Below are 17,858 nucleotides of genomic sequence, written 5' to 3' on the forward strand. Positions count from 1 at the left end.
CATTTATTGAGTTTTGAATGTCAAAAAATAAGGTGAAAATTACATTTTTACAAATTTTTCCACTAAAAAAACGGCTTATTTTAAAACTAAACAAGAAATCCAAAATCCCCACTGAAAAAGTCTTGGTAACTCATTCATCAATAAAATGAAACAATAATTTGAATGTAGCTCAGTCCATTATTCAGATTTTGTCGCCGAAAAGATGGGAAATTTGTGGCATTTTTAGGCATAAAACACCTTGTTCTTATATGAAAAGATAAAATGACAGAAAACTTGCCATGTATTTTTTTCTCACATTTATGCCAGTGATCTACAGCAAAAGTTTCAAATTAATATCTGTAAATGTACATTTTTTCCCCATTCACCTGCAGTGTCTCGCCTTAAATATTCAGTGATCTGTAGCTGAGTACAATGACAAAGTTTAAATTGTGTTCCTCTGGGTCACACACAGAGGAAGAACGAGGGTCAGAGTCATGAATGGAAGCTCAGTCTTTGATGGTGTGGTTGCAGATAAGATCAGCAGCAGTAACCCGCGCGTGATCGAGGACCAGCGAGCGCGGCAGCTCTGCATCGACGTGCGCCACTCGCTGTTCTACGAGACCTGCGCCACCTACGGGTTCAACGTGGACCGAGTCTTTTCAGAAGGTCAGTTCTCAGAAAGGTCTCTGTTGTGACACCGACGAGGGCCGGGCACCGGTACTTTTGATTTCCGACACCGGTGCTTTAACGATACTTGGTTTTCGATACCGATACCTGAACGATACTTTCTTTATACCAGTGTTAATTTCGTTGACTAAACTATTTAGTCTTAATTTTAATCAAAGTGATATTTTTTACGACTAAAATTGGACTAAAACTAAATTAAAAGTTTTTCATGAGACTAAAACTTTGACTAAAATGTCCAGATATTTTAGTCGACTAAAATAAGACTAAATAAAAATGAAAAGGAGAGACTAAAATCATCCAAACTTCTATTGAGCGTCTGAAAGAGCCTCAGATCATGTGAATTCTCTGCCAAAGGATCAGCTCTGAGCTTTGTTCATGTGGAGCAGAATTGCTCCCAATTTTTTCCCTTTTTTTTCTGAATTTTCTTCTTTTTTTTTTTTTTTTTTCTATTATTTTCAACTTGTGTTTCACTTTTTTTAATTTTTTTATTTTGTCCCCATTTTTCCCCTCAATTTCTGATGACCAACAGTACAATAACAGCCTTAACTGTACCCAGTTCTAGTTTGGACATGAACGTAGAGCGGCGACTCCCTTTTCTTTTTCCACAATCCCAGCGCCCTAAGTCAAATCTCAGTCAGAGTCAGTGCTAAAGCTCAGTGAACTTTGGAGGTTCTGTGTTCGTGTTAATGCCCCTCCATCAGCACAACAGAAGCATGTCTTTATCTCAGCTTTTGTTGTGTGTCTGTCCTCAGCGGCTCAGAAGATCGTCGCTCAGAGGAAACTGGCAGCTCTTCAGGCTTGTAAGTCTCTGCCCAACTCCCCCAGCCACTCGGGAGGCTCCACCCCCGGCTCCGCCTCCTTCCCCAGCCAGGTAAACAACAACAACAGCAGCCAAATAATGACAGACAGGTAAATAACTAGAGATGCACCGATCCAACTTTTTTGCTTCCGATACTGGGGTTTTGAGTGTCTGCGATATTAACTGATACCAAGAGAGGCTAACGGGCAAAGCTAACTGCAGGCTAGCGCCACTTAAACAGTATTTACAGCCAAATTTGAGTGAAAAAAATATCTCCATTGTGTAATTGGATGAACAATATCCCTCTGTCCCTTTGTCTTTTCTGTCAGCGTAGTATTTACTCTCACGGACAATTAATGAGTAAAAAAAAAATGCAACTTGCTACGACACCTGCAGCGGCGCTTATGGCCTCATGAGTTACTGAGCACTGCTTCAAAAGTAGTTACTGTGAATGAAAAAATAGGTCCTCTTTCTCCATTGAAGTCTTCTTTATTTCCTTCCTTCCTTCTTTATTTCCTTCCTTATTTCCTTCCTTCCTTCTTTCTTTCCTTCTTTCCTTCCTTCCTTCCTTCTTTCCTTCCTTCCTTCCTTCCTTCTTTCCTTCCTTCCTTCTTTATTTCCTTCTTTCCTTCCTTCCTTCCTTCTTTATTTCCTTCCTTCCTTCCTTCCTTCTATTCCTAACGCTGTAATCCAAATATGGTCATTTCCTTTGCGGGTTGTCTTTATCCAAATATAAAAGTTTCTTGAAAAAAGCGTCAAAACAAAAACTAACGGAAAATGAGGATGAAAACGCATTAAAAAAACAACAAAATAGTGATGATAAAGTGACAAAAATGCAATAAAAAGGGACAAAAACATAACAAAAAGTGACAAAATCCAATGACAACAAGGAAAAAAAACACATTTACATCAGTTTTATAGGTCTTAGCTTTCAAATGAGGCGTTATGGGCTGTAAACTTTTAGATTTGGAATAAAGCCAAACTGGACAAAATGTACTCGGTTAAGATAAGAGGATAATAAACTGTTAACATTAACCAAGAATAACATTAAAGATATGACTGGTGGCTATTTAGGTCACATTAATATGAACAACTCACATAAATTGATATGATCATTACAGCTTGTCGTGTGCATTACAAATAGTTATATCAGTAATTCTTTAACAGCATTTAACAAAAATACAAACACTGATTATATTTCTGAAGGAGAAGAGGCGGAGCGTTCACTGAAGCCACAGTAGCAAAGTAAATGCTCATGAGAGACTGTCTGAACCAGGTGCTCTTCAGACTCATGGGTAACTTTTAAGAGGTAGAGATGGAGCCGAGAAACTCTGGATTTAGCAGCGTGTTTTATTCAAGCGTCGCCACCAACGCGTTTGGACTCGTGGGAGTCTTCATCGGGGTAATCAGGTCTTTACCCTGATGAAGACTCCCACGAGTGGAGACGCGTCGGTGGCGACGCTGGAATCAAACACGCTGTTAAATCCAGAGTGGCTCCATCGCCTCCCCTGATTTTATTTTATTAGGCTACTGTAGGTGATCAAATCATAGTTTCTGTCCCAGCTTTGATAAGTTGACGTCAGCATTAGCATGTTGCCCCTAGCTTTAGCATACTGTTGCTAGCCGCGGCATTTTGAGCGGCGATCAAAAATGCATTTGCAGAGGATAAAATTGTCTCAGCGATTGAATTCTCCAGGTTCTGCACTTCAAAACGACACACAGCAGGGGTGGCGAACACGCGGCTCTCAGCCAATCAGAGTGCGGCTCTTTGCAAAAGAATTGGTTCATATTTCCCATAGACTGTAACAGTCTTTAAAGAGGGGGTATTCTGCTTTTTTCAGTCCCATAGCACCAGTCTATATCACACTACAATGATGACCAACCTTCTGTTGGTCTGTAAATGCAGTAAATTAGAATAACTGCCTTGTATAAAATGTCTCTCTCAAAATGGCTGTAGTGAATGTCTTGAAATAGGCCTCTGTCTCTTTAAGAACCTCTGAGCCTTTCCGACACGCCCCCTCCACACGCTGTCTGTGGCATCAGTGGGGAGGGGGTTCTGCTGAGGAGCAGTGGTTGGTTACTCGGCTGGTGACGAAAGCTCGGAGGCGTCTCCAGGAGGTGGGGGCGTTCCTAGGAGGACTCAGGCAAACCTATCCCTAAAATGGCCGCCATCAGAGTTTTTACAGATTACTCAAAAATACGTGAATGTGCCAAGGCAACACTTCAGGCATGTTTTTAATGAGGGAATGACATAATAACATGATGTAAAGCTTGAAAAAGTCGATTTTGCATAATACCCCCCCTTGAAGAATCTTGAGAACAGCACAAAATGTCAGTATTTAATATACATTTATTTCAAACTATTACAATTATTGAAAAGAAAAGAAAGGAAAAGGCCAGTTATAGTTTATTGTGATTAAATACAATGTGACCGTTATATAGTTGGCCACCCCGACATACAGCATGCCTATATTCACTTAGATTTAGTTGGTGAAAGTTGTGTTTTTAAAGCGTTGAGAGCCAAAACTGGTATCGGTTCAGTATCGGATATTTGTAGCCGATATCGTATTTCTCTGGTATTGGCCCCGAAATCCGATAGGCTGCCAGTATCGGATCGACGCATCTCTATAAATCAGGACAGCCAGGTGAATAACAACAGGCAGCAGTTAGTCCGAGTGGTCAGTTTACTGCGTTCAGACATTCACTGTGCACTTCCTGTTTGCCGTACACTCACATTATCCCTCTATCCTGGCAAAGTCTTAACCACACACAGCCCTGAGGTTCATGCATCTCTGACAACACTGTAATAAGGTTTCACAGCGTCGAGTAAACAGCTTCCTTTCGAGTCCAGGCGGATGTTAAAAATAACCCAGATGCGAGAGGCACAAACAAAGCGGCGGCTGCGGCTTGAACCTGAATTTAAATGAGCGTTTTTCTTTTCATGTGTTTTCCCAGACGTTGTGGCTTTTTTAAAATTATTCCAACTTTTCAGAGATCGCTCACGCACATTGTTTGATTAGTTCAGATCATATTTTGCTTGAAAAGTGAACTGAAATTATGCCAATGCTTGTCGAAAAATGTCTAATTTTTCATTTAAGACGGATTACGCTGGTTGACAACAAATGTAGTGTCTAAGCTGAGCTGATTTAGGACCGGTTTAATGAGCTGAATCCAAAAATCATATTGGTTTTGCTCATTCAAGTCAATTTTTTACCCCCTTGGCCAAATTTTGCTGAAGGGTATTGTCTTATCATCGTCTGTCTGGGGTTGGTTGTAACATAATTTGCATTTGTGCAGATATTCTTGTTCAAAGCAGCTGCGCTTACATGTGCGATATATATAAGCACTTTCATTATTTGATAGTTAAAGCAGTACTAAGTAACTTGCCCCTAGAGACCATAAGTTTTATTGTTTTATGTGATTTTTGACACAGTTTTTTGGCTGGCTGTAGTATTTGACAAACACATCACCAAGGATCAACACATGTTCTTTAGTGGATCTCTCATAAAGTTCTCCAGGAGTTTCAGCCTTTCTACAAAGTTATAAAAGTCAAATAGCGTCCAGGGACATGGTTTACCAGCTCCACTGTCGACCATTTTCCATATTAAGGATCGTGCAGGTGTCTCTTTGAAACATCCTGTCTGTCGCCGCCCACCTGTTTGAGTCATCATCTCATTCTCACCTTCCATCTCTCCCCCCTCCGCCTCCATTTCCACCCCCTCTCTCCCCCCCATTCCCTCACCCCTCCACCGCTCCCCTCGCTCAGGTCAGTAACGGCCCTTCCCCCGGTTACACCTACTCCCTGCCCTCCACCCCCGTAGTGAGCCACCGGGAGCTGCGGGTGGCGCCGGCGGACGGGGCCGGATCTGTGTCCCGTTCACTCAAAAGCATCCCCCGCCGACCCTCGCTGTTCAAGGTCAGTCGTCTCCCCCTCACTCCTGCAGGGATGTCCGGGAAACTACCCAACCCTTTTTATTATTAACATCACGAAGAGGAAACTATGGTCAAATTCTGAATTATTTTCAAACATTATCACCTTTTTTCGTTCATCCTGGCATCCCTGCATACTCATACATCCATTTCACAATCATCGCCCTCCCCCCTCCCTCTCTTCTCTTCTCCCTCCGCTGCAGATGTTAAAACCTGCTCTGGCTCTTTTTTCAGAATCGTGACTTGGAGAAGAAATCCAGCGACGCCAAGGGAGATCTCAGCGCGAACCGCGGAGTCCCTTTAAAACAGGTCCGTCCTCAACCCGGCGGCAAAAGCGAAAATAAACTGAGCAGAGTGGGACCAACAAACAAGGTCGTTCTTTAGATGGACGAGCGCGAGGTGACCCGGGATGAAAAAGTGCGGCTCTTTCATAAACGACTAAATTAAAAGTCGTTAGTGAGGGTTAAACTATGTGGCAGTTCCAAAAATGTGAAGGTATGGTCCAAAAATGAGCAAAAAAAGATCTTTAAATCTCCACACACAAACATGGGCCGATAAAAGAGGTCAACTTAATGTAACAAAAATAGAAAGGAAACTAGCACAAACAAACTGACCTCCTCAAATGAGACATAAGGCAACATATATATACAGCTTGGACCATACCAAAACATAAATAAGCAGAAACACGGGGAGAAACAAACAAAAGTAAGGGGCACACAAAGCCCCCTTAACCCCAGTCCCCCTCTGCAATGGTCTGGTCCACATAAGGCCGCCTCCAGCTCTCTCCAGGCCCGCCCCTCGCCACCGCTCAGCTCTTAAAGGGACAGAGAATAACGTTAGTGCCAATCTCGTTTACATGAGCTTAGGACCACGAGACAGAGCCAGTGCTCACCTTCTGCGGCCGTAAGCAAAAGTCCACTAAAGCCGTCGCAGTTGTTGTGGGAAGCGACCCCACAGAGGAGCACGCTGTACAGATCATCATTAAAAGTTTTTAGAGCCGCGATGAGAACAAATGTGGACATACTGCCCTCTGGTGGGAGTTATGGAATCATTCAGAGGTGCCAAGCTGTATTAAAACAGAAAAGAAACCGCTAAATGCGACTATGGAGGTAAGCTACATGCAAATGTTGCGCAAACAGCGGCTAGATGCTGATATCGGCAAAATACTCTTTTAGAACAGCCGTATGATGTGGTAAAATATTAAATCCGTATGACCTGCGTGTTAATAGTGAGGGCTGTCCACTCTCTCGTTGCCATCAGAGGCCAGAGTTTGTTCACGTCACATCAGACACAGGTTAGCACTTTGGCCACAGCCAGAGGTCGGTCCCAAAACCTATACCTGGTCAAAGCGGTTTGGCCCTAGACTTTGTTCTGGAAAAGCTCAACAAAGCGCGTATGGAAAAGCAGCTAATGGGGCCCTGCAGTGCCTGTGACTGTGTTAGAACCACTAACCATTTGCCCAAACAGACTGGGGTTTAGGACGGCACTAGGCTATATTTCCCCCACTTTTTAAAATGGTAAATAGTCACATTCTCCCACCTCTTGTCAGTGACCCACAGTTTGAGACCCGCTGATAGAAAACTAACCGAAACCTGCACCTGATGGTTAGTTTTATCTTAGACCTCTGAGAATTAGCCTGACACTTCTGTTCACCAAACTACTGTCCTTATATGAGTGTTCTCCTGGGGGGGGGGAAGCATCCACCTCAGCACAGGCTCTTCCATTTTGGTTTTATCTGTGGCAAAGTAAGCGGAGTCTGAGTCAGCGCTGTCAGAACCAGTCGCCGTAACAACACGTCGATTAACTAGCCAAGCAAAACAGTAATTTGACTGAGAAACGGGGCCCTTGTGGCTGCGGGGGCTCAAGGCAGGAAGAGCCGGCTCTGCCCCGGGACACTTGAACTCCTCCACTTGAGGCAAACGCTCTCCGTCGACCTGGAGGCGGAATCATGACCTTCGATTTGGAGGTGCTGATTTTCATCCCAGTCGTTTCCTAATCTGCTGCAAACCACCCCAGAACAGTGCAGACAAAAACACCCTCATCTGAATGCTCGCTCACTGAGTAACACTCTGTCCTAATAAGTTCTTCCTTTGTGATCGCAGTGTGATCATGCTTTCGTTCTCACTTCTGCTGCACGGCGGGAACAAACAGGCTATATTTAATCTTACATAAAGTGTCATCACGTCAACCTCTCTCAAGGGTGTGCTATTAATACCTCTGTGCTCTGAGCTAATGTCTATGTTACCTCTTTGAGCACCTCACCTTTGCTGAGCTGATTCTATATTTAGCGGCTGCTGTTTGGTGCCTGACTCGTTCTGCTTTTTTTTTAATGTTTTCTTCAGAGCATTCTGTACAAGAGAAGCGGCAGCTCGCTGAACAAAGAGTGGAAGAAGAAGTACGTGACTCTGTCCAACAACGGCACTCTGTCGTACCACTCCAGCGCCAACGTAAGACGACACCGCGATCCATAAACGGCTGCACTCAGTCAGCAGAAACTACATCGTTATGAGGGATCACTGAGTCATTGCTTTAAAGCCACACTGTGCAACATTTCAGCGGGAGAATGGAGTGAAATTCAAGCTTCATTTGGTTTTATTTGTGAAATTGACATGATAAACTTTAGTGTGAGCGTCTCGCCGTTCCCCTGACTGGATTTGTAACTGGGAGCAGGACATGCAGATACAGAGCGTGGCCTAGCAAGAGGGAAGGAAGTCAGATGTGGAAATCTTTGTTCTTTAGCGCTCTATTTAGAAGTTTTCTGATGGACTATAAGCATATTTAGCACACTCATAAAGTCAAGTCAAAATCGAGTCATTGCTAATGTTTTTAATGAGCAGACTGTCCAAAGCTAGCTGTTAGCTTGAAGCATGAAGCTAATCTTTATGGTTTTTGCATTCTCTGTTATATTTTCTCTATATATTTATGGTCTGTTGAACCCTCTTCCTTCTCCTCTTGCCTAGTCACCTGTGAAACTCTGCCTCGCAGTTGAGCCAGGACTCAGTGAATATAAAAACAGTCTTTCATTGTCTTCTGGGAAGAGCGTAGCAGATAGTCTTATTCTCCGGTGAATGAACATTAGGCAGAACAATAGGTGGGATAGAAGATTTGTGTGGCCCCTTCTCTGTTTCCTGTATCACCTCCACTGTGCTGCAGGTGTTGGGGCTCTCGGTGCCTCTTCACTGACGTACACGCAGGCTCAAACCCTGTCGTAACCTGAATATTAAAGGGATTTTTCAGGATTTTTGACATATGGCCTCATTTCCTAGTTATCCAGAGTGTTGCTGATTTCTGGAGATATTTTTTTTGTAATTCAAGCAGTTCTTGTATTTGAAAAGTCCAGTTGCGCTAGGCTAGTGCAAGGCTAGCACATTTCTACGATATCAGCTAGCCTGCATTAAAAACAGTCTGACCCGCTCCACAGAGCACCTGAGGCAAATCACTTATAACACCAGACTAACCATATAAATGTCGATAGAGTCATTTTAACCATTTTGCATTTAAAATAACTTATATTTGAGCAGCATCAGCTTCGTGGTTGTATAAGCTACTCGGCGGTGGAGTGATCTGCTAGAAAATAGTCCCTCAAAATGCGATCATTCATGTGATGCAAGGTCAGTTATATTTCAAAAAATATTCTACACACACAGACATTTATATGGTTAGTCTGGTGTTATAAGTGATTTGCCTCAGGTGCTCTGTGGAGCGGGTCACACTGTTTTTAATGCAGGCTAGCTGATACCATAGAAATGCACTAGCCTTGCACTAGCCTAGCGCCACGAAACTCTTCAAACAAAAGAACTGCATGAATTACAAGAAAAAAATATCTCCAGAAATCAGCAACACTCTGGATAACTAGGAAATGAGGCCCTATGTCAAAAATCCTGAAACATCCCTTTAACAATAACCCGGTTGCGCAAGACCACGTGGCACAACCCAAAATTGACGCCTGGGTTTTTCCTTTTCCAACCCAAATATTAACGTGTATCGGAATATCCCCATCGAAAAGAACATGTTCTATCTGCAAGGACATTTTTTTTTGAGTACAGGAAGTACTTGTGTGCGCGGCCGACAAAGTAATGCATAACTAAGAATGTTCCACAGTGTGACTTTAAGGGAAATGCCAGATACTGAATGATCCACTTTCTGCTCTTCAGATTTAGTCTAATCCTCTCCTCATCCTGCAGGATTACGGTCAGAACACTCACGGTAAAGACATCGACCTGCTCAGAGTCACCGTTAAAGTCCCGGGGAAACGGCCGCCTCGCGCTGTGGCCCCGGCCGCTCCCTCCCCGGTGCCGCCTCCCACCGCTGCTGTTCCCTCCCACGCCCCTCCCTCCTCTGTGAACGGCATCAGCAAAGAGGCCGCCAACGACTCCGCCAGCACAGGTGAGTCAGAGGGCGGTGTCAGGCCCTAATCCGGATCCCGACCAAATGTGGACAGTTTTCCAAAGTGCACATTACGACTGTGTGCCTATTATTACTCATGTAGTGAATGTTACTATTGAATTAATTAAATAAGAAAGCACGTGTTGAGTTATAAATTAAATAAAGATCACAACTACCTATTTCAAAAGTGCAGAAGCCTTTAAAAGAATGGATTTGTTTAAACCAGTCTGCACCAAAGCTGGCACAACAATACCAACTGTATATGGGGCTTAAAAACCTTATTTATTTTCATGCCTGAGCATTGATATTTTACCTTTTATCATTTGAACTTATGTCTGTAAGAATTAAATAGTAACAATGGAATACAGGTGCTAGAGCTTCGCGCTGGGCCATATGGCACATCGATCGAGTCAATTTTTGATTCAATTCCAGTTGAATTTAGACTCTCTTTTATACAAACACCAGCTCTAACAATAACAAAAGCTTTCGTCTAATTCAACAAACATAAATCTTCCATCGTCTCGTCCAAACTCCAAGATGTTTCTGCCAAAGAAATCTCAGAAAAGATGAGACTTACTTCACCAAAGCTCCAAAAAGACTTGACTTAGGACTTGCTATTTGTGGATTATTTGGATTTATTTTTTGGATTAATCAACAGAAATCTTGTGGGATTTTTGGATTTTTTAAGGCGTTCACACAAAGTTTACAGCATTTAGTGGCTATTTCCCGCATCCGCACAGAGCCCAGCGACAGCGGGACTGAAGGCTACGCGGAGTCTATTTTGAGCAGGGGCGACTCCGAGTATACAGGGGCTGGGGCGTTACTGGGGACCCACTGACAGAAAAACTGCCAGACACTAAAAAAAATAAAAAATATTTATATTTCAGACTTCAAGGAAAAGCAGTTCATGTTTAAAAGACTCCGTTTAATTTTTTTTTTTAAGTCCCAATGGGCCCCCTTCTTTAAAATGCTGTCAAAATCACTATATCTTGAGAAAGCACTTGTTATTTTCAAGATTAGACACATTTTGAAAAGTAGACACGCTGGCGTTTGTGACTTGAGGTGACTTGTCGACTTGACTTGACTTGACCCCATGACCGATTGACTTGGACTTGACTCGAGACTTACATTTAGTGATTTACTCCCACCTTTGGTTATTAAGTTCCGATTATTAAGGATTTCGATCAGTCCTGCCACGTAGAGCTGAAAAGACTTTTACTGGGGCTCCCTCTCCTGGCAGGAATAACTTCATAAAAGCCAGATTTCCAGTTTCGATTTACAGCGTGGTTTACTGTTGTATCTCAGCCTGATAAACACAGTGAGAGATGTTTAAGTCTGTGGCATTAAAAGAAACACTTGGACATTTAAATAACATTATAAAAAGCTTTAATTTTGACTTTCTGCCATCTTTAAATCTAAAAAGTCTATAACAGCAGTAGATTAACTAAACCAGTCTGACACCTAGACTTCATGTTCCTCTTCTGCTCGTCTTCTCAGTTCCTCAGCTGTGCCCGAACACTCTGTCTGTGGCCGAGGACCGCACCGGCGGGCTGTCTCCTGTAGGGGGCGACAGAGCGCTGCAGCTCTGCCCCCCGTCTCTGTCCACTAAAGCACAAAGCGTGGGTGCGTATGGCCTCAAATACATAATACACTTCTTAAATTATGCGACAAAGATTAAAAACGCGTCATATTGTTAAATCCCTCAAAAAGTTAACTTGTTTGTGATTTCCAGACGCTCTCGAAGGCACCGCGGTCCCGTTCACGGTCAAAGACTCGAGTCAGTCGTCCCCGATGAGCGACCGCAAGAAGAACCACCGCCGCAAGAAGAGCATGAACCAGAAAGGAGACATGGCGGTGGGGCAGGCGGAAGGTAACGCAGCTGCAGAGACAAAAATGCAATCTTTACATGATTTAAAATATTATAAATGCAGTTAATATGAATGTGTGATGGCATTAACAGATGAGAGTAAAAATTACAGATAAATTGAATCATGCTCCGGTTCTGGAGGTAAAAATCACAATCAAAACTCCCATAAACTGTAGGAAAAATGTCAGGTGTTTTTTTTTTTCCTATCAGTTAACATGAGACTGGAGAAGAACAGATAAAATCAGCTGCTACACCAAAACAAAGCTGATTTTTGGGGATTTTCAGAGAAACGCTGCAGTGTTGACTTGTTGGTGTAAATGAACATCGGACATGTTACACAAATCAATCTGCTGAGCATCAGATTTTAGCGGCGTGATGTCTTTGAATGGTGCACTTTGACCAGGCTTCATCACCATTACTTTTTACCTTTTAAATGGCGTTTTACAAATGTAATTTTTAAACTGTACTGTAACCTCTTTTAACTTATTTAAAGGGGCTAGATGCAAGTTCGCCATTTTATACTCACTACTGCCACCTCAGGTCTTACGTGTAACTGCAGCTTCTATATTAAGCTCGTGCATGACGGCGCTTCAGACCCGAAGTAACACGTTTCTGAGTGACAGTGCAGGATTTTAGAGGTTTGGGCTCATTCTACACATGAGGACATGGCTGGAACATGTAGGGGAGGAAAAGACTTAATTTGGTAACACTTTACATTACGTACGGGCAGAGGTAAGTCCGTGGTACTTACGGTGGTACTTACAGTGATACAGTGGTAATTCTAGGTACTTATGGTGGTACTTACAATGGTACTTATGGTGGTGCTTGCAGAGGTAAATTCTAGTAATAATAGTGGTACTTCTAGGTACTTATGGTGGTACTTAAAGGATACTATAGTGCGAATTACAAGACATGTACTTCTAGAAACAGTGGTAAGTCTTAGTAATGAAGGTTGAACTTCTTGTTTTCCCTCATGCTGATTTATGTTGTTTTATAGTCACACAATCCTGTACTATAGATGTATCACTGTAACTACTAGAAACTATCAATTAAAGTACCAAAGTAAATAGAAGAACAACCTTCATTACTAAGAGCGTTACCCCTGTATCTCTTAGTAATGAGAGATACTGTGGTAACTCTGTGTCTCCCTGACCCTAACCCCTAATTACTAGTAATTAGCACTTTTAGTACCACAATAAGAACCTAGAATTATCAGTGTAAATGCTAGTAATTACCACTGTAAGTACCACGGACTTACCGGCCCGTAATGTAAAGTGTTAAACTCTGTATAGTACCTTTAACCATGTGGCTGGTTTGTTTTTTAAGTCTGTCTTTTTATGTTTTATGAATGAAAGTGCACTTTGAGCTATTTTGAGCCTTTTTTTCCAATGTGGTTTTTTACTGCAAAATGTCAAATTAACTGAATCTGAATCTGAAGAGGCAAAAGTGGGCGGGGCGGTGAATACAGTTGACTTCCTGCTGCGTAATCCAAGAAGTACACGTGACTAGAAGTACACAGCTCTAACAGTGCATCCAGACAGTATTCACACCCTTTACAGTTACAGCCTCATTCCAAAACGGATTACATGTATTTTTGCAATTTTAAAAAGAATAAAACTCTGAGATATTGAGACATTACATTGGTTATTGTCTCACTGTGTGCAATATCCCAGTATCACATGGTTTTAACCTTCTCGTTATCCTCCGGAGACCCCAGTATTGCTGTTTTCAGGCCCGAGCTTCCAGCCTGGCACAAGGGCCTATTGTAAATGTAACCGTACACTGTTCCTCTGCCTCTAAAGTCAAAGTCCTCTGCTGTTTCTTTAACTCTTGTTTTTCTCGTCTCTCTTTCTTCTCTCCCCGCTGTCTTTCCTGCGCTGATCTGTCGCTCCGCAGCCAAACGTAAAATGTGGAAACTAAAGAGCTTTGGTAGCTTGAGAAACATTAACAAAACAGGTAACGAGCGAGGACGGCGGTGTTTTTCGTGCATGCTCCGAACATCACTTTACCCACATTACGCAGAGCTAACTTTTGGTTTGTGCTTTTCCCTTGTCGTCGTTTTAAACTCCCTCATCAGAGACATGTGTCGAGCTGTGTTTTGTGTCTTTCATGCATGCAGTCCCCGAGTTACACATGCTTTTGAACAGTGTTACCACCGGTTTATCACGTTTATGAGAAAAGAAAAGGGCCGAGGTCATTTGTAGAAGTTTTTGTTTCATGCAGATAGAATAAGATAGAAAGTGGATCAGAGCAAAAGGCACCATGTTATTACACAAATAAGAGTTCAAATGCCTGTTTGACTGATCTAAAAATGGGCAAAATACAGTCAAATCTTTAAAAATGTCTAAACAAAACACCCCGTGAGGTCATGTATAGGGCTGGGTGTCGTTCAATATCTTAACAATGCTTTATCTGATATCTATAGATACAGACGGCATCTCTGGAATGGCCCATATATGGTCATGTTGGAAAACAGTTAAGGGGGAAAACAATTCAGAGAAAAATCTAAACTTTCTCTAATTATTAAAAAACTACTTCAACAAACGCTGAATTATGAATAAAGTTTTCTACTAAATAATGATACAAAGACATGGAGAGAAGCAAAGTGGTTCAACAGCCCATAAATACATAAATAACAGAGAATGCTAACCTGATGCTACATGTTAGCATCGGGCTAATGCTAACGGTTAGCTAGCGCTTGCTATGACTGCTGTTTTTTCACTTCTACTGAACAATCTGCTGTGAGAAAATATCCACATGGGCCCGATTTACACTTGACTTTATTTATGTGATAAATAAATTGATATTCCACCAGAAAATGGTTAAAAGAGTGGAAAATTGTGTTTCTCTAAAGTTTCTATTTTCCCCCTCGGCGAAGCCACTCCCCTTTCTATGACGAGATGCCGTCTGTGTCTATACTAAAATATGTGTTGCCCAGAACCAGAAAACAGAACAATGATGTGGGGAAGATCTGCACATTTACAATATCGGGTTCATCTCCAATGACATGGTGAAACATGGGGAATAATGTGGGGGAAATGTGGCTAAAAATAATGAAAAATCAGGCAAAAATAGGGAATCAATTTAGGAAAATGAGTAAGAAGGAGAAACAATTGTGAAAACAATTGCCATGCTGGCAGCTCACTGCTCCTCCGACATTGAGGACGGGTCAAATGCAGAGAACACATTTCTCTACAGAGATTAATAAAGTATAACTTAAAAACTTCATCAAAGTCACCTCCTTTAATGTTGTCCCTGGACTAACGGGATTGAAGCCTGTTTTTTTTTTTCAGTAGAACCGAAACTTTTTTTCCCGATTTGAGCGGCATCGTTTAACATTATGACCATAATCATGTACAGACAACGCTGGCATTGGTAGAAAATGGTGTTTTTCTTTGGGCTAAAATTGGCAGGTCTGGCCCTCCGCCAAGCAAACCTGCCCCACATCTACAAGACAATATTTGAATTGGTGGTTGGAAGAAATGTGGGTAGAAAACTTTAAAACAAAAACAAGGGGAAAAAGTGGATAAAATGGTGAAAAAATTGAGGAAAATTGGGGGAAAAAAAGGGGAAAATGTTTCAATTGGGGAAAGACTTGAGCAGCAAAATGGGGCGGAGATGAGGAAGTGGATAAAATGGGGAGCTAACCTAAGTAAATTCAAATGTTTAAAGCATGTTTGTGCATATTTCTGATATCGCATTCATTAGTTTTATAGAAAAAATCCCCCAAAATGCTGAGATATTCATTCTGGTCAGTATCGCCCCAGTCCTATTAGAGACATTCATGTTTTTGTGTTTAAGGGGAGACACTAGAGGCAAAACTCAATTTTTTCAGTTTTCAGGTTTTGGGCCAAATTGGTCTCTGAACATACAAGCTTTCACCCGGAAACAGAAAATATGCCTAATCTTCACAACAACATGTTTAAATATTGCGCTGATTCCATGTTCCCCCATAGACTTATATGGGAGAACACAATTTCAAGGGCCTTTTTCTCAAAACACATTTTTCTGTCATTGTGGCGACACTATGTCCACGTCAGTCGGACCTAAAGACTTCACATTTTCCAGCCTTGGACTGAACAATATTTGGAAGATTTTTTCACGGGGATTTTTTATTATTTAATACCTAAGCCCCATTTATTGAGTTTTGAATGTCAAAAAATGAGGCGAAAATTACATTTTTACAAATTTTTCCACTAAAAAACAGCTTATTTTAAAACTAAACAAGAAATCCAAAATCCCCTCTGAGAAAGTCTTGGCAACTCATTTACCAATAAAATGAAACAATAATTTGAATGTAGCTCTATCCATTATTCAGATTTCGTCGCCAAAAAGATGGGAAATTTGGGGCATTTTTAGGCATAAAACACCTTGTTCTTATATGAAAAGATAAAATAACAGAAACTTGCAATGTATTTTTTTCTCACATTTTTGCCAGTGATCGACAGCAAAAGTTTCAAATTGATATCTGTAAATATACATTTTTTCCCTATTTACCTGCAGTGTCTCGCCAGCGTGATGGATTCGACAGCTTGTAAATAGAAGCTGTCGGATCCAGTGAGTGTTTTGATCCTATAGGACCAGTAATGACAGAGTCGCTGTAAACCAAGTCAAAACATTTAACTTTTAACCATTACCTACTAGAGTAAACACGATAGGATCCTCAGCTGTCCATCACCTCTATTTCCAACATGAGCACCGCCTTTTGTGTGGCTCTGAACTGCTCTCCTGTTTGTTCCAGACGAGGAGAACTCTGACTTCATCATCGTCTCGTTCACCGGGCAGACCTGGCACTTCGAGGCGCAGAGTCTGGAGGAGAGAGACTCCTGGGTCAGTGCCATCGAGAGCCAGATCCTCGCCAGCCTGCAGTCCTGCGAGAGCGGCAGGAACAAGGTGAGGTCCGCCCCGGCCGCCCAGACGCTCCGGCTTTGAGTCACTGGTTTATTTAGTCGGGACAGTGCGTGTCATGTAAAAGCAGGATCTGTATAATCAACAGATCAGCCAAAATCACTGGTATCAAAGAGTCTCTGTGTCAAAGAGCGCTGGAAATCCTGTCTGACCACACACACTCTGCTCACCACCTGTTCACACTCATGCCCTCTGGGGGGCGCTACAGGTCTGTGAAAGCTGTTGAAAGCAGTTTTTCCCAGACTGCCATAACTAAACAAATGCCTCTTGTAATTGTACCCACATCTGTTGTCTGTAATGTTGCATTTGTTGACTCTCTGTGTGTGACTGACACAGGAGATGTGAGCATGATGTGCTGTACAGTGTTAATTTCGTCGACTAAAATATTTAGTCCTAATTTTAGTCAAAGTGATATTTTTGACGACTAAAATTGGACTAAAAACTAAGTTAAAAGTTTCTCATGAGACTAAAACTATGACTAAAATGTCCAGATATTTTAGTCGACTAAAATAAGACTAAATAAAAATGAAAGGGAGAGACTAAAATCATCCAAACTTCTATTGACCGTCTGAAAGAGCCTCATATCATGTAAATTCACTGTCAGAGGATCAGCTCTGAGCTTTGTTCATGTGGAGCAGCTCCATGAAGCAGAGGAACAAGATTAAATATGATTATAATCAATATTATCAATGCAAAGTCGACTAAATTAGTCTTAAATTTAGTCGACTAAATCTCGACTAAAATTACATTACATTTTAGTCAAAAGACTAAAACTAAAATTAGACAAAATTAACACTGGTGCTGTACCCGAAACTCCACCGACTCTGTTGTGGCCATTCATAAATGATTCTGATTCTGATCTGGGACATAGCTAACCCTTTCAGTTTGTTATTGCTCCAATCACAGATGCAAATTTGGAACACGACACTCTTAAATCACATTTCAATATGACTTCTCTCAGCTGTAAATGGAATAGTTTAGTTGTTCACCTAGGGCTGCTCCATTATTGAAAAAATAATAATCTTTTAAAAAAAAGTCTTTATTTTATTTATATATTTATTAATAAATAAAAAAATGCTGAATATTTTCTGTTTTCTGAGCAGTCATAAAAGGGCAAATGATCTCAAGTTTGCCTCGATTAAGGAAAGGTCTCTGTTTCACGCCTGCCCCCTGCTGGCCAGCCCTCACACCTGCGCAAGCAAACTGAGCAGCGCGGCCTGATGACATCATCACACAGCGCAGTTTGTTTTTATGTCAGACAAAAGCATGAGCCGTGGCACGTGAAAAGCGAAGGGAAAATAA

General features: G+C 41.8%; 1 protein-coding gene across 2 annotated transcripts in view; it reads left to right on the plus strand.

The window, feature by feature from the left end:
- agap2 (ArfGAP with GTPase domain, ankyrin repeat and PH domain 2) overlaps window positions 1-17,858 on the plus strand; it is a 71,809-nt gene that overhangs the window by 44,954 nt on the left and 8,997 nt on the right. The window contains exons 6-15 of one of the 2 annotated variants that reach the window (XM_079580852.1): window positions 511-645; window positions 1,419-1,537; window positions 5,232-5,381; window positions 5,630-5,704; window positions 7,738-7,842; window positions 9,580-9,781; window positions 11,279-11,404; window positions 11,514-11,651; window positions 13,545-13,604; window positions 16,390-16,541. In XM_079580852.1, coding sequence (XP_079436978.1) covers window positions 511-645; window positions 1,419-1,537; window positions 5,232-5,381; window positions 5,630-5,704; window positions 7,738-7,842; window positions 9,580-9,781; window positions 11,279-11,404; window positions 11,514-11,651; window positions 13,545-13,604; window positions 16,390-16,541 — 1,262 coding nt within the window. The remainder of the gene's footprint in view (window positions 1-510; window positions 646-1,418; window positions 1,538-5,231; window positions 5,382-5,629; window positions 5,705-7,737; window positions 7,843-9,579; window positions 9,782-11,278; window positions 11,405-11,513; window positions 11,652-13,544; window positions 13,605-16,389; window positions 16,542-17,858) is intronic. The other variant, XM_079580853.1, reaches the window with a different exon arrangement.

The sequence above is a fragment of the Gobius niger genome, assembly GCF_951799975.1.
Source record: "Gobius niger genome assembly, chromosome: 22".
Taxonomy (NCBI): domain Eukaryota; kingdom Metazoa; phylum Chordata; class Actinopteri; order Gobiiformes; family Gobiidae; genus Gobius; species Gobius niger.